The 15,160-nt window shown below is 43.9% G+C and overlaps 1 protein-coding gene across 3 annotated transcripts in view; it reads right to left on the bottom strand.

Moving 5' to 3' along the window:
- SVOP (SV2 related protein) overlaps nucleotides 1–13,566 on the bottom strand; it is an 86,776-nt gene extending 73,210 nt beyond the window's left edge. For 2 of the 3 annotated variants that reach the window (XR_450826.2, XM_007180082.2), the window contains exon 1: nucleotides 13,332–13,565. Coding sequence is in view for 1 of the 3 variants with exons in the window: in XM_007180082.2 (XP_007180144.1) it covers nucleotides 13,332–13,366 (35 nt within the window). In the remaining 2 variants the exon portion in view is untranslated. Of the gene's footprint in view, nucleotides 1–13,331 lie in introns of all 3 variants that reach the window. The other variant, XM_007180083.2, reaches the window with a different exon arrangement.
- Nucleotides 13,567–15,160: the final 1,594 nt, after the last annotated feature.

Here is a 15,160-nt window from a genome sequence, read left to right on the forward strand (position 1 = left end):
AACATTTGTTTTACATAATTTTGCTATTGAAAGAAGATAAGAGCTTGAGGAAATAGCTGTCAACCCAAAGATCTCACTTGTACCATCATGTAATTCACCTCAGTACCTTAAATTAGGGTCTGAGACTTGATTAGGGTAAAGACTTGATTTCTTTTCATCTCAGCTTCTGGATATTTATCCCCTGAGTTCGTGAATCTATCAGACTGAAAAGGAAGCTTACACCTAAGTGTGACTATTACAGGGTAGCATTTAATGTCTGAAGAGAGGGGGATTGTCATAGAAAGAAGAGCCCAACTCTGCCAACAGACTGATTTGGGTGTGAATCCCCTGCCCACCCCATCCAGTAGCTATGAGGTTAGGTTACTTTACTTCTCTGGGTCTCAGTTTCCTGCTGGTAGAAGGGAGATGGTAATTCCTATCTCACAGGGTTGCCATGGAGACTAAAGGAGTTAATAGAACATCTCAGAGAGCCTGGCACCATCATCCTTCAGTATTTTAATAAGTTTATTGAGTGCTGACTATGTGCTGAAGGCTGGGATACAATAGGAGATAAAATACACCGGCCCTCCTGAAGTAGATGCCCTAGCTGGGAAGACGGTTAATGTACTAGTAAACAAGAAATCATTATACATTTGCAAATGAATGAATCTTGAGAGGGAAACAGACAGGGTGCCAAGATAAAGAATGATTGGAGGGAAGAGTAGTCAGGACAGACTTCCCTGAGGGAGGTCTGAGGACCAGGAGAGTCCCACACAGACAGAGGAGGAGGAGAGAGAACAGCCAGTGCAAAGACCCAGAGGTAGGACCAAGGAGTAGAGGTCAGAGAAAACAGGCTGAATTATACAGATCTCTGGAGACCACAGGGAGGATTTTTCATGTTATCCTAAGACCAATGGGATGCCACTGAAAGGTTTCAAGTAGGGGTGACACAGTGGAAGATGATCAGAGTTGATTTAGGGAAGATCATTCAGGCACATTTTTCTACAAGAGGAGGAACAGATTGGGGAGACTTTTAAAATATAGGTTTTTAAAAAAATTTTTGTCACACTTATATTTATTTATTTATTGGCCCCGCAGCATGTGGGATCTTAGTTCCCTGACCAGTGATCGAACCCACACCCCCTGCATTGGAAGGGCACAGTTTTTTTTTTTTTTTTTTTTAATTATTTATTTATTTATTTATTTATTTATTTATTTATTTATTTTTGGCTGTGCTGGGTCTTCGGTTCGTGCGAGGGCTTTCTCTAGTTGCGGCAAGCGGGGGCCACTCCTCATCGCGGTGCGGGGACCGCTCTTCATCGCGGTGCGCGGGCCTTTCACTATCGCGGCCCCTCCCGTTGCGGGGCACAGGCTCCAGACGCGCAGGCTCAGCAGCTGTGGCTCACGGGCCCAGCTGCTCCGTGGCATGTGGGATCTTCCCAGACCAGGGCTCGAACCCGTGTCTCCTGCATTAGCAGGCAGATTCTCAACCACTGCGCCACCAGGGAAGCCCAAGGGCACAGTTTTAACCACTGCACCACCAGGGAAGTCCCTAAAATATAGGTTTTATTATTATTTAGGTGTGGCAAGGCAAACAGATCAGGAGACAACTGCCTTTGAAAAGATTAGACTCTGTTATACTCACAGACTCCAAGAAGAGGGGGTACACCACACCTGGGGAGCCAAATGGGAAAGCACCAGGGTCAATAATGAGGCAAGAGTGAGGGGAAAATGTGGGTAAGAGTCTTTATTGTGGTTTCCATAGGAAGGAACAGGTGAGGCAGGGTCACCAGGCTGAGGATTGGCTAGTCTGAGTAATTTCTCCAGGCTCTGAACATAGGGACTGTCCCCAGTTGTCTGGTATTTGGCTCTGGAGTGATTAGGGCAGGTGGATTAATGGCTCTGGATTGCTTGGTTTGCACACAGAAAGTACACTGGCAGGTGAGTTATTTACTGATTAACCCTGGAAGGGGAGTGCCCTCCAGGATCTTTGAGGCCCTAAGATGTCAAAACATCAGAATATAGAAAATAAAAAGCATGATTAACACACAAAGATGGGGAGAGAAAGCAGGGAGACTGTGTGGTCAGCTGAGTGAGAAGTGATGGTGGCTTGGACCAGGGGGTACAGCAGGGTGGGTGGGCAGTGGGGTGCTGAAGCTTTTATTATTCATCCTCCCCACCCCGACCCCCCACTCTTCCAATCAGTAGAGGAAAAAAGCCACACAGAGAGGCCCATCTGCAAAGCTAACCAGCAAAGGGCCGAGTTATAACAAGTGTCCTCATGTTTGGGGAACTCAGTCAACAAAACTGATGACCAGCACCCCTCAGCTCCATCCCAGGTACTCAGCTACATCACCCTGGGACCTCTTTGGAATCTGAAACCTACTGACAAATGGGGTTAGCTGCTGTGGACCTGGAGCAGCAGAAACTGCCAGGGTCACTGGCAAATGGACTTGCTTTGTCTCCTTCAGGATAAGACCTGGGGACTCGCTCATCTGTCTGATTTGGTTAGAGTCTTCTCAGGGGCTGAACCTCTGTCTTCCAATATTTGAACTTCTGGTATGTGAAAGAAGGTGTGTGTTCAAGTTGGACCCTGAGGATAGAGCTTGAACTGCTGGATATAAAGAGGGAAACAGATTTCAACTCAATATAAGGAGGCTTCTCAGGGAGAGAAGTCCAGAGATGAAAAAGGCTGCTTTAGATGGTAGTGGGCTCCCCTTCACGAAAGGTGGTCTAGGAAAGGCAGGTGTCCACGTGTATGGACTCAGGAGTAATGATGTTTAATACGTAACACTCAGCATGCCAAGGGCAAGACTAAATGCTATAGCATTTATATATATATATAGCATTACTTATATACAGTAAATATACAGATAGCATATATATCTTTTTCTTGAGTTTTTGTGGCATTATATTTAGTCATCTTGGCTGGTTTAATCACACTGTTGTTGTTTATTTTTTGGCCGCCACTCCATGGCATGTGGGACCTCAGTTCCCCGACCAGGGATCGAACCCACGCCACCTCCATTGGAAGCATGGAGTCATAACCACTGGACCGCCAGGGAAGTCCCTAGCATATGTATATCTTATATAATCTCTTCAGCAACCCTAGGAGGGAGGTGTTATTAATACCCCCAGTTTATAGACAAGTAAACTGAGGTTCTGGTCCAAGTCCCCTAGAGTGTATATAGTATCCTAGGTTCCTGGCCTGAGTAGCTCCAGAACCCATGATCTTAACCAGTAGCAGATGCTTCTCTGAGGACAAGAGTACCCCCTAGGGAACCAATTACAATGCCGATTCCTGGCCATTCTCCAGACCTAAAGCTTTTGCATCTCTGCAGAGCAGGGCCCAGGAATCTGAATTTTCATAAGATGTTGATGGTGGCCACAGATGTTTAGAAGCCACTACTCGGATCCCCTCTTGCGTGGAATTGAGAATACGAGGTATAAGGGGTTGGAGTGATGACTTTTAAGGTCCTTTCCGTTCCTGAATGTCTAGAAGTCTATAATTAATGGAAACTATAGTTCTCTGTGGATTTTATTTTTTTGTATTTTCCTGCCACGCCCCATTGACCTGAATAGCATTGAGCTTGTTCCCTGGATAATGGACCAATAGCTTATACTCTAGACAAAAGGCAATGAACACAAATAAATAATAGTTAAGGGCTTCCCTGGTGGCGCAGTGGTTGAGAGTCTGCCTGCCAATGCAGGGGACACGGGTTCAAGCCCTGGTCTGGGAAGATACCACATGCCGCGGAGCAACTAAGCCCGTCAGCCACAACTACTGAGCCTGCGCGTCTGGAGCCTGTGCTCCGCAACGGGAGAGGCCGCGACAGTGAGAGGCCTGCGCACCGCGATTAAGAGTGGCCCCCGCTTGCCGCAGCTGGAGAAAGCCCTTGCACAGAAACGAAGACCTAACACAGCCAAAAATAAATAAATAAACAAACAAAGAAACAAATAAATAAATAAATTTATATATATATAAAAAAATAGTTAAAATTTGTTAAGCCCTCACCATGTGCTGGGAGCTCCACTAAGTATTTTATGAGCCTTATGCCCTGTGAGGTGGACGCTATTACTATCCCCACTTTACAGATGGTGAAACTGAGGCCCGGAGAAGAAAAGTAACTTGCCCAAGGTTACCCTCCAAGTCAGCAGGAAAGTCAGAATTCAAATCCAGGTCTACTTGAGCAGAGAGCCCACACACTTAATCACTCTGTGGTGTGGCCTCGGTGGGGGGATGGGTAACTTCTAACTGGGGGAACTGAAAGCCTGGGGGACAACTTTCCAGGCAGTTTGTCTTTGCAACTTATTTATTCACTCCTTCATTCAACAAGCAGTCGTTCTCAATGGGGCAGCCATTCAGTCTCCCAGGTGATACCGGCAATGTCTGGAGACAGTTTTGATTGTCACAACTTGGAGGGGCAGCTGGTGGTTGTGACATCCTGTGGGTAGAGGCCAGGGTTGCTGCTAAACATCCTATAATGTCTAGGACAGCCCCTCATGACAAAGTGTCATCTGGTCTAAAACGTGAACAGCGTCGAGGTTAAAAACCCCATGTTTAAGAAAGAGATGCTCTTAATAATGACACCAGAATAATCAACATAAGCCAGATGGTACCAGACACATCCATCTAGAGAGCTTAGGATCACAGTCTTTTAAAGCCAAAAATGGGGGCTTCCCTGGTGGTCCAGTGGGTAAGACTCCGCGCTCCCAATGCAGGGGGCCCGGGTTTGATCCCTGGTCGGGGAACTAGATCCTGCATGCATGCCACAACTAAGAAGTCCGCACGCCTCAACGAAGATCCCGTGTGCTGCAACTGAGACCAGGCGCAGCCAAAATAAAATAAAATAAATAAATATTTTTTTAAAAAGCCAAAAATGCCCTTGAAGGTGGCCCAGGCACCCTCTTATGTCTCAGGGAAGTGAAATGAATTGCCCAAGATCACATGATGATTCACATTCAGATCTGTTATTCTTTTAGGCAGCCCAGAGAAGAGCTTGGCTGGGCTACAAAGCCACTGTCAGGGTCAGTAGGCCCTTGAACAACCCTCTCTAAAGCCTAAGACCACCTAAGCAATGGCCTCTTTGCAAGGAGATTTTCTTTCTTTGGCCTCCAGACTGTTCCTCTTAAGTCACTGAAACACATATTCCCTAGAGGTGAAGCTGGCTGGCATGTGTTTGAAACGATGAGGTGTGAGCAGCTTTGAGCCTGAGAGTTGTTTTTTATTTTTTTTTTAATTGAAGTATAGTTGATTTACAATGTTGTATTAGTTTCTGGTGTACAGCAAAGTGATTCAGTTATACATATATATACATATTCTTTTTCATATTTTTTCCATTACAGTTTACTACAGGACATTGAATATAGTTCCCTGTGCTATACAGTAGGACCTTGTTTATCTATTTCATATACAGTAGTGTGTATCTGCTAATCCCAAACTCCTAATTTATGCCTCCCCCACTCCCTTTCCCCTTTGGTAACCGTAAGTTTGTTTTCTATGTCTCTGAGTCTGTTTTTGTTTTGCAAATAAGTTCATTTCTATCATATTTTAGATTCCACATATAAGTGATATTATATGGTATTTGTCTTTCTCCTTCTGACTTACTTCGCTTAGTATGATAATCTCTAGGTCCATCCACCTTGCTGCAAATGGCATTATTTCATTCCTTTTTAATGCCTGAGTAATATTCCAATTTGTATATATACACCACATCTTCTTTATCCATTCATCTATCGATGGGCACTTAAGTTGTTTCCATGTCTTGGCTATTGTAAATAGTGCTGCTGTGAACACTGGGGTGCGTGTATCTTTTCAAATTATGTTTTTCTCTGGGTGTATGCCCAGGAGTGGGATTGCAGGATCATATGGTAACTCTATTTTTAGTTTTTTAAGGAACCTCCATACTGTTCTCCATAGTGGCTGCACCAATGTATATTCCTACCAACAATGTAGGAGGGTTCCCTTTTCTCCACACCCTCTCCAGCATTTGTTATTTGGAGACTTTTTGATGATGGCCATCCTGACCATGTGAAGTGATACCTCATTGTAGTTTTTTTGTTTTGTTCTAAGAAACTTAGTATTATCTTTATTTTTATTTATTTATTTATTTTGCTGCTCAGCATGTGGGATCTTAGTTCCCCGACTAGGGATCGAACCCACGCCCCCTGTATTGGAAGCTCGGAGTCTTAACCACTGGACTGCCAGGGAAGTCCCCTCATTGTAGTTTTGATTTGCATTTCGCTACTAATTAGCAATGCTGAGCATCTTTTCATGTGCCTATTGGCCATCTGTATGTCTTCTTTGGAGGAATGCCTGTTTAGGTCTTCTGCCCATTTTTCGATTGGGTTGTTTGGTTTTTTGTTACTGAGTTGTATGGAGCTTGAGGTTTTAAAAGCCTGTGGTGGGTTAACCTTGAGGATTCCTAGGCTATTACAGTAACTCCCTACTTTTTGCCTGAGGTGGGTGACAGTGAAACTCCATCTCTCCTCTTTGGCCAGGAATCCTTTCCTTTTGCCCCGATGAGCCTCAGGGGGATGGGAGCCAACATGAAGTCCCACGTGGGCCTTAGCCGCCTACTCTGCTCCTGTCTCTGTACACCAGTCTCCTCATTTAGAGCAAACAAAACCTGCTTCCAGTTCCTTCTCTAGAACCAAGAATGAATCCTTATGGGCACAAAGAACTTGCCTGGGACAATTTCAAGAACGTAGTCATGTAATCAGTAAGTCAAACTGCATTCTCTCAACCTCCCTGTTTTAATGGAAAGGGATGGGGAAGCAGAATGGCAAATAGGATGAAACAAGGCTATGTGTGATCTTTCCATGGGGACTCAGTGCTTTAGCTGCTAAAACTTAATAATGGTGGCCCCCAATGTCAAGGAGAATGATTACGCTGATGGACAGATTTTTCTGATTTTTTCATTCATACAGTTTTTATTTAATCCTTTGGCCTGGTCTATACTGAAATCCAGTATCAGATGGAATCTAGGCAATGCCCCACGTTCTTGGGATACATTAGACCCCCGCCGTGTGTGAAGCTTTCATACTAGTAAGTAAAGACAGACACTAAACAATAAGTAAGCAAATTACATGGTATGTTAGTAGGTGATAAGTGCTATAAAAAAAGAAAAAGCTGAACACGGTCTGGAAGATGGGGGAAACGGGCTGCAAGTTTTTTCGAATATGGTAAAATACACATAAGATAACATTTATCATTTTAACCATTTTTTTAAAGAGTACAGTTCAGTGGTATTAACTATATTCACAATGTTGTACAACAATTACCACTGTCCATCCACAGAACTCTTTTCCTCTTGTAAAACTGAAACTCTGTACCCACTACACAGATCCCCCTACTCTACTTCCCCAGCCTCTGGCAACTGCCGTTCTACTTTATGTCTCTACGAATTTGATTACTTTAGGAACCTCATATAGTGGAATCATACACCAGCTGTCCTTTGGTGTCTGGCTTATTTCACTTAGCATAATGTCCTCCAGGTTTATCCACGTTGTAGCACGTGTCAGCATTTCCTTCCTTTTTAAGACTAAACAATATTCCACTGTACGGATAGACCACATTTGTTTATCCACCCATCCATGAAGGGACACTTGGGTTGCTTCCACCTTTTGGCTATTGCAAATAATGCTGCTATGACATTGGCTGTACAAATATCTCCTCAGTACTCTGCTTTGAATTCTTCTGTGGGTATATACCCAGAAGTGGAATTGCTGGGTCATATGGTAATTCTATTTTTAATTTTTTGAGGAACCACTGTACTGTTTTCCATGGAGGCTGTACCATTTGTGACTCTCACCAACAGTCAGTGTGTAAGAATTCCAATTTCTCCACATCCTCACCAACACTTGTTATTTTTATTTATTTTTGGTAGTTGCCATCCTAATGGCTGTGAGAGAGGGCTGCAAATTTTAAGGAGGTGGTCTGGGTAGGCTTTGGTGAGATGGTGGCATTTGAGACTTGACAAAGGTGAAGCAGATACTTTGCAGAAGAGCTTTCTAGGCAGAGAGAACAGTGGGTCCTGGGGCAGAAGCCTACCTGGTGTGTTTGAGGCAAAACAAGGAGACGGAATGGCTGCATGAGGGGGTGTAAGAGTAGAAGAGACAAGGTCAGATGGGAGCCCTGGAGGGTTTTGAACAGAGGAGGGATGTGACCTGACTTTTAAAGAATCCCTCTGGCTGCTGTGTTGAGAATGGGCCGTAGGGAGACAAGGGAAGGAGCAGGAAGACCAGCAAGATGACCACTGGAATCAACCCAGGTGAGAGATGATGGGGACTTGAACCAAGGACTAGCAGTAGAGGTGCAGAGAAGTGGCAGGAGTTTAAATTTATTTATTATTTATTTATGGCTGTGTTGGGTCTTCGTTTCTGTGCAAGGGCTTTCTCTAGTTGCAGCAAGCGGGGGCCACTCTTCATCGTGAGGCGCGGGCCTCTCACTATCACGGCCTCTCTTGTTGCGGAGCACAGGCTCCAGACGCGCAGGCTCAGTAGTTGTGGATCACGGGCCTAGTTGCTCCGCGGCATGTGGGATCTTCCCAAACCAGGGCTCGAACCCGTGTCCCCTGCATTGGCAGGCAGATTCCCAACCACTGCGCCACCAGGGAAGCCCTGGTAGGAGTTTAGATGTAGCTTAAAGGCAGGACCAATAGAATCTCCCGATGGATTGAAGTGAAATATGAGGGAAAGAGGGGTCAAAACTGACTCCAAATGGGATGGACAGAGTTACCATCAACTGGTATGGGTGAGGCTGAAAGAGGAGCAGAGTGCAGGAAAGATCAGGTGTTCCAGTTTGGGCATGTGCTTCCACTAGCTGGCATTAGGACATTTCTTAGTATTCTGATAAGGAGACCATGGCTTCTAGGTACTTTGCTACCTGAGCAAGCTGGAGGATAAGGGAAACAAGTCCAGAGCCAGGAAGACAAATAACACCAGCACCACTGGTTAAGCCCGTACATAGAGCCAGCCACTGTACTGGGAGCTTCCCAGTGGTGACCTCCCTCATTCTCACAACAGCCCTGCCATGCAGATACCGCCATTATCCCAACTTTACCCATGAGCACCCAACCTTGGGGAGATGAAGTCATTAGTCCAAGGCCACCCAGATGGTAAGTGGCAGAGCCAGGGTTTGAACCCAGATCTGCCTGACTCAAGAGTCCACACTTTTACCCCTGCTGCTGCTGAAGCCCAGGAGATGTCAGAAGGTTCATGGAGGTGATGGACTTAAGCTCAATCTTGAAAGACGGCGTTAGTAAGAAAGGAGAGAGAGTGGATTGAGCAAACACAGGATGAAGTTCCAATTTCTTGTCCTTACTACAGGGCCCTGTGTGGCCAGGTCCCTGCCATCCTCTGCATTCTTCCCTCACACCACTTGCTCATGAAGCTCCACTGGCCTGATTTTGAGCTTTTCCCCCACACAATTCCCTCTATTTGAAATGCTCCATCCTATCTCTTTTTCTGGCTGACTCCTACACATGTCTGGGGGTTCAGCTCCAATGTCACTTCCTCAAGGAAGCCTTCTCTGACCCTCCCCTCCGCCATCTAGAACTACTCTGGTTGCATCATGCACTTGTCCTTTGTAGCCCTTAAAACAATTCTCATAATTATTGTGCAATTGTGTGTTCAACATCCGCTTTTCCCATCGAACCAGTGCTGTCCAATAGAACCTTCTGCAGTTCCGGAAATGTTTTGGACCCATGCTGTCACAATGCAACTACAGCAGCCACTAGCCACATGTAGCTACTGAGCACTTGAAACATGGCTAATGCAACTAAGGAACGGATTTTTCAAACATCACCTATTTTACTTATAAGTCAAATTTTATATTGTGTATTATACATGAAAATTATTTCACATACTAATTACATAATTTAAATTTAAATAGCCACATGTGGCTAGTGGCTACTGTATTAGACATTGAAGCTCTAGACTGTGAGCTCCTTGAGGGCAAAGACCATGTATCTTATTTGGTTGTAGAATCCCTTGACCTAGGATGGTACCCAGGAAAATCACTGAATGAATGAATGAATGAAAGAATGAATGAATGAATCAATCAATGTAGTCTGCATGACTTGCTTTCAAGAAATCATCCTAGGGCTTCCCTGGTGGCGCAGTGGTTGAGAGTCCGCCTGCCAATGCAGGGGACACGGGTTCGAGCCCTGGTCTGGGAAGATCCCACATGCCGCGGAGCAATTAAGCCCATGAGCCACAACTACTGAGCCTGCGCGTCTGGAGCCCGTGCTCCGCAATAAGAGAGGCCGCGATAGTGAAGAGGCCCATGCACCGCGATGAAGAGTGGCCCCCACTCGTCGCAACTAGAGAAAGCCCTCGCACAGAAATGAAGACCCAACACACCCATAAATAAAAATAAATAAATAAATAAATAAATAAATAATTAAAAAAAGAAATCATCCTAGGACTTCCCTGGTGGCAGAGTGGTTGAGAATCTGCCTGCCAATGCAGGGGACACGGGTTCGAGCCCTGGTCTGGGAGGATCCCACGTGCCGCGGAGCGATTAGGCCCGTGAGTCACAACTACTGAGTCTGCACGTCTGGAGCCTGTGCTCCGCAACAAGAGAGGCCGCGATAGTGAGAGGCCCGTGCACCGCAATGAAGAGTGGCCCCCGCTTGCCGCAACTAGAGAAAGCCCTTGCACAGAAACGAAGACCCAACACAGCCAAAACTAACTAAATAAATAAATAAATAAATAAAAATTAAAAAAAAAAAAGAAATCATCCTAGAAAGGAGAGACCCAGGAAAATCTGACTTGCATAAGATCTCACAATAAGGCAGAACTAGATATAAAATCTCAGCTTTCTGAATCTCCTGTACATGGTGCTGTGCCTGAGTGGACAGCAGGTGAAAGGCAGAGGTTGTTTGTGGTCTCAAATGACCCATCCTAGAGCCGTGTGAAGGTGCCTCTAAGTGCAGGAAAGGACTATTTCTTAGACACCCTCATCCCTCTTCCCCCTCCCCTGACCCTGTAAACTACCTAGCAGCTTATAATCTATTAACACTTGGCCTCCTGTGGGACTGAGCCTGTTCCAAGGTCCACCCTTGCCCACCTTCTACAAGGCACTCTGATTTTTTAAAAACCCATATTGCTCTCAGCCAGTCTGTTGCCAGCAATCTGTGAATAATATATATAGGGTGTGGTTTAAAAAACACCTATGTCGTGGTGTGTAACCCACTCAGATTCACATGGCTGTTCCTTTTCTTTTATTCTTTTTTATAAATGGAGGTTAACATATTTCAGGGCTAATTTGGACATCATTCAAATGTACTTTGGGGTTTGCAGATTACATTTTGGGGGAGTCCAGCATAAGGAGTCTACAGATTTTGTTTTTATAAATTCTTTTTCAGATGTCATAATAATAATACTTAATATGTGTGACTTCTTTGTATCTGCCAGGCATTAGCACACATTATCTCATTTGATCTTCCCCATAACCCTCTGAATCAAGTACTATTATGATTCCCATTTTATGGCTAAGGAAACTGAGTCTCAGAAAGGTTAAGTCACTTGCTCGAAGTCACACAGCCAGGAAGTGGCACAGTCGGGATTGGAAGCCAAGTCTGTCTTCTCAAGAGTCAGTGCTCTTAACCAGCACACAATTTGGCCTCTCTAATAGATATTATATGTATTTATGTGTATAAAAATCAGAAAAATAATCAAGAAACTTAACACTGGGGTTTGGGAAGAGAGAGACTTTTTTTGTGTGTGCTTCTTTTTGAACTTTATTTTCCCTAGTATATATTATATTAGTATATTATACTATATATTAGTATTAAAAACTAAATTAATTTAAAGCTTAAGTAAAAACCTCTTATTAATTTTACTTTTTTAAATTAAGGAAGGAATTGTCATTCTAGTGTCATGTCTATATATTAGACTAAATATACATGAATCTTTGAGTAATTTGCAAAGTTCACATGCTCTGACAGCATTTGAAAATTTATCCCAGTAAAACTGCAGTTCCAATATGTATTCGTATTCTGAGTACCAAATTTCATATTTTAGTTTCTGAATTATTTTTTATTTAGAGATAATAGGTTCATTTTTAAACATGATATTTATTTTCAATGAATGTGGTATGTTTTCCTTGAGATATCTGCACTCACATATGTACATTTTTATGTATTCATAGATCGGCTTTGGATATTATAACTGAGTGTCCTTTAGCATTTGTGAAATAATGCTGTGTTACATAAGATATGCTATTTGAGGATCAATTAATAAAAGCTTAAAAGTAAAAATTTAATTATTTAAAAATTTTAACGAAAATTAATTTTACACTGAGAAGCAGACACTACAATACCCCTCAGTACTTATAGCTTCAGAGAGCTGTATCAGTCACGCTAAAAGTCACTTGGGAGAATTCCTCAGTGGCTTAGAGAGAAAAAAACATTTAAGTCAAGAAAATACACACATACTAACAACAATGTATCCTTTCCAACAATTCCAAATGGTGTCTAGTTTTACCATCCAAATGGCTAGTGCTTCTAAAAATTAAAACAAAACCCCCATTAATGTTCTTTTTAATGCCCCATCTCACACTCTTGGAATTTGCTTAACAAACCACCATCAGCTTGTGGTAGGAGAAATTTGTAAGCCCCTTTTCAAGCTCCCTGTACTTGCCACTGCTTGATTGTATTCCCCCAAGATTTTCAGAGCAAATTTGGCATCCCTGAAAAATTCCAATCCTCTAAGCAGTGTATTCCTGAGTTCCCAAGGATAGCCGTTGACAGTGAGTCTCACTCTAGCTAGCTGTTACAAAAGCCGTTCATTCAGAAGAAGGCAAGAGGTTTCAGCAACGATGCACAGCCCTCTCATTCACACACCTCATAAACAACAAGACTCTGCTGAAGCCTCCTCTCTAGGAAGGAATCCCAGCTTTTTAGAAACCAGTTTGCAACATCAGTATCATTCCCTTCTAAAAGACCTTGCAGGAAAATTAGGAATTTCACAGCACAGGAGAAGGACTGGAAAGGACCCATGTCATTGCATGGACTCATCAATTCAGTCCGCATTTCAAAACAGCAGCTAATGCTTTCTTAAAACACAGACCTCAAAATCCCTTTAGGATTGAGAGCCATTATAAGGGAAAACATAACACGGGTAGGTCCCCATAAGATTCCGACGGATCTGAAAAATCGAACTGAGTCAGAGATACAGATGCTGAGCTGATGGGGTAGGAAAATGGCTTGTCTCCTCCAGGCCTAATTCTCTCCTCTGAAACAGTTCCCTTTAAATTCAGGAAGCCACGCTGAGACGCCCCTCTGCAGGTTTTCCTTTTTTAAAGGAAAACCTGTCTGCCTCTCACTCGCCCCCAGGATACTCACGGCAGCTGCCTTAGCTGGAATAAGTCCTCCTCCATGTCCGCGCTGCGCCAGGACGAGCCCTTTTCATGGCCCTTACATGGTGGTGGTGGATGACGAGGGCTCGGGGGCTTCAGCACTAGGGCTCTGGACCGCGCCGCTTCCTCCCTCGGTGGCAGCTGTTCCGGGGAGGGAGCCGCCAGGGACCAGCCCAAGAGACAAAGCCGCCGCCGCCAGGATACCGCGGCGAGAGTGGGCGGAGAGGAGGAGGTGGAGGGCGGAGCTAGCTGTGCGGGGAGAGGGGGCGGGGAGAGCCCTTCAGGTTAGCGGAATTTACAGGCTGTCTGTGGCTGGTGGTGTTTTACTGGGGCATGCCTGTGGGGCACACCAGCCTGTGAAATGGCTGTCTAGGTACCAATGAGCACTCTTTGCTTGACGACGCCTCTCTAAATGTTTATTTGTAGAGATTCATTAAGGTTGTTACTGGTATAATATTCTTGCAACCCAGGCTGCTATAACAAATGCAGAGAATGAAAAAATTTCATACGTACTCATGCACTGAAGCATTGTTTATTGAGCACCGATTGTGTGCCAGGCACTGTAAGCGTCACCGGGCATATGACAGGGAACAGGTTAGAAATGACATTGTCATCACAGAGCTGAGGTCTTTTATTTTATTTTACATATTTATTTATTTTGGCTGCGCCGGGTCTTAGTTGCAGCATACGGGCTTCTTAGTTGTGGCATGCGGACTCTTAGTTGCGGCATGCATGCGGGATCTACTTCCCTGACCAGGGATGGAATCCAGGCCCCCAGCATTGGAAGCACGGAGTCTTACCCACTGGACCACCAGGGAAGTCCCACAGAGCTGAGGTCTTGTGAAATGAATCAAGAAAAAAAAATGTATGTTGAGTAGGAGAAAGCTACTCATTCATTCATTCAACAAGCATTAGTGAGTGATTTCTACAGTTCTGGGGAATCAAAGATTAATAAAACCAAATCCCTGCCTTCAAAATCCTCTTCATCTTGTTTAATGGCTTTCCCATCCCCCTTCCACTAGAATGTCTGCCCCCCACCTTTAGCATTTAAGCTCCATAACGTTTTGTTGATGTACCCCAAGGGCCTGGAACAATAAAATTTATTTATGGACACTGAAATTGGAATTTTATATTCCTAGCTACACTCAACCCCAGGGCTTTGCATTTTGAGCACTCAATAAATGATTGGTAAACTGAAAACAAACATCTTTCATTCAAGTGAGGAGATTCAGTATCTATTTTAAGCCATAGAGAGTAGGGATAATAATTTATATCAGGGTTGGCAAGTTGGAGGTCTATTGGTAATGGATCCAACTCACCCTGGTTTGCTCAGGACTTGAGTTATAGCACTGAACGTTCCATGTCCTGGAAAGTGCTGGGCCCCAAGCAAACCTCGACAGTTGGTTACTCAACTCCATACAACCGTAAGCCAGATCCAACAAAGAGATGCCTAAAAGGTTTTGAATACTTTTAAGTGCAAGATTTCAAACTATACAACTCTTAGATAAAACTATAAGACTCACAGGAATAAGTCTTTATGACTTTGAATTAGGCAGTGGTTTCATAGACATGACATCAAAATGCATAAGGGACAAAAGAAAAAACAAAAAACAGATATATTGGACCATATCCAAGTTAAATGCTTTTATGCTGCAAATGATACCATTGAGAAAGTGAAAAGACAACCCACCAAATGAGAGAAATATTTGAAAATCATATAACTAATAAGAGATTTACATTCAAAATATGTAAAGAACTCTTACAACTCAGTAAAAGACAAATAACCCAATTTAAACGTGGGCAAAGGATATGAAT

The sequence above is a fragment of the Balaenoptera acutorostrata genome, chromosome 13, assembly GCF_949987535.1.
Source record: "Balaenoptera acutorostrata chromosome 13, mBalAcu1.1, whole genome shotgun sequence".
Taxonomy (NCBI): Eukaryota; Metazoa; Chordata; class Mammalia; order Artiodactyla; family Balaenopteridae; genus Balaenoptera; species Balaenoptera acutorostrata.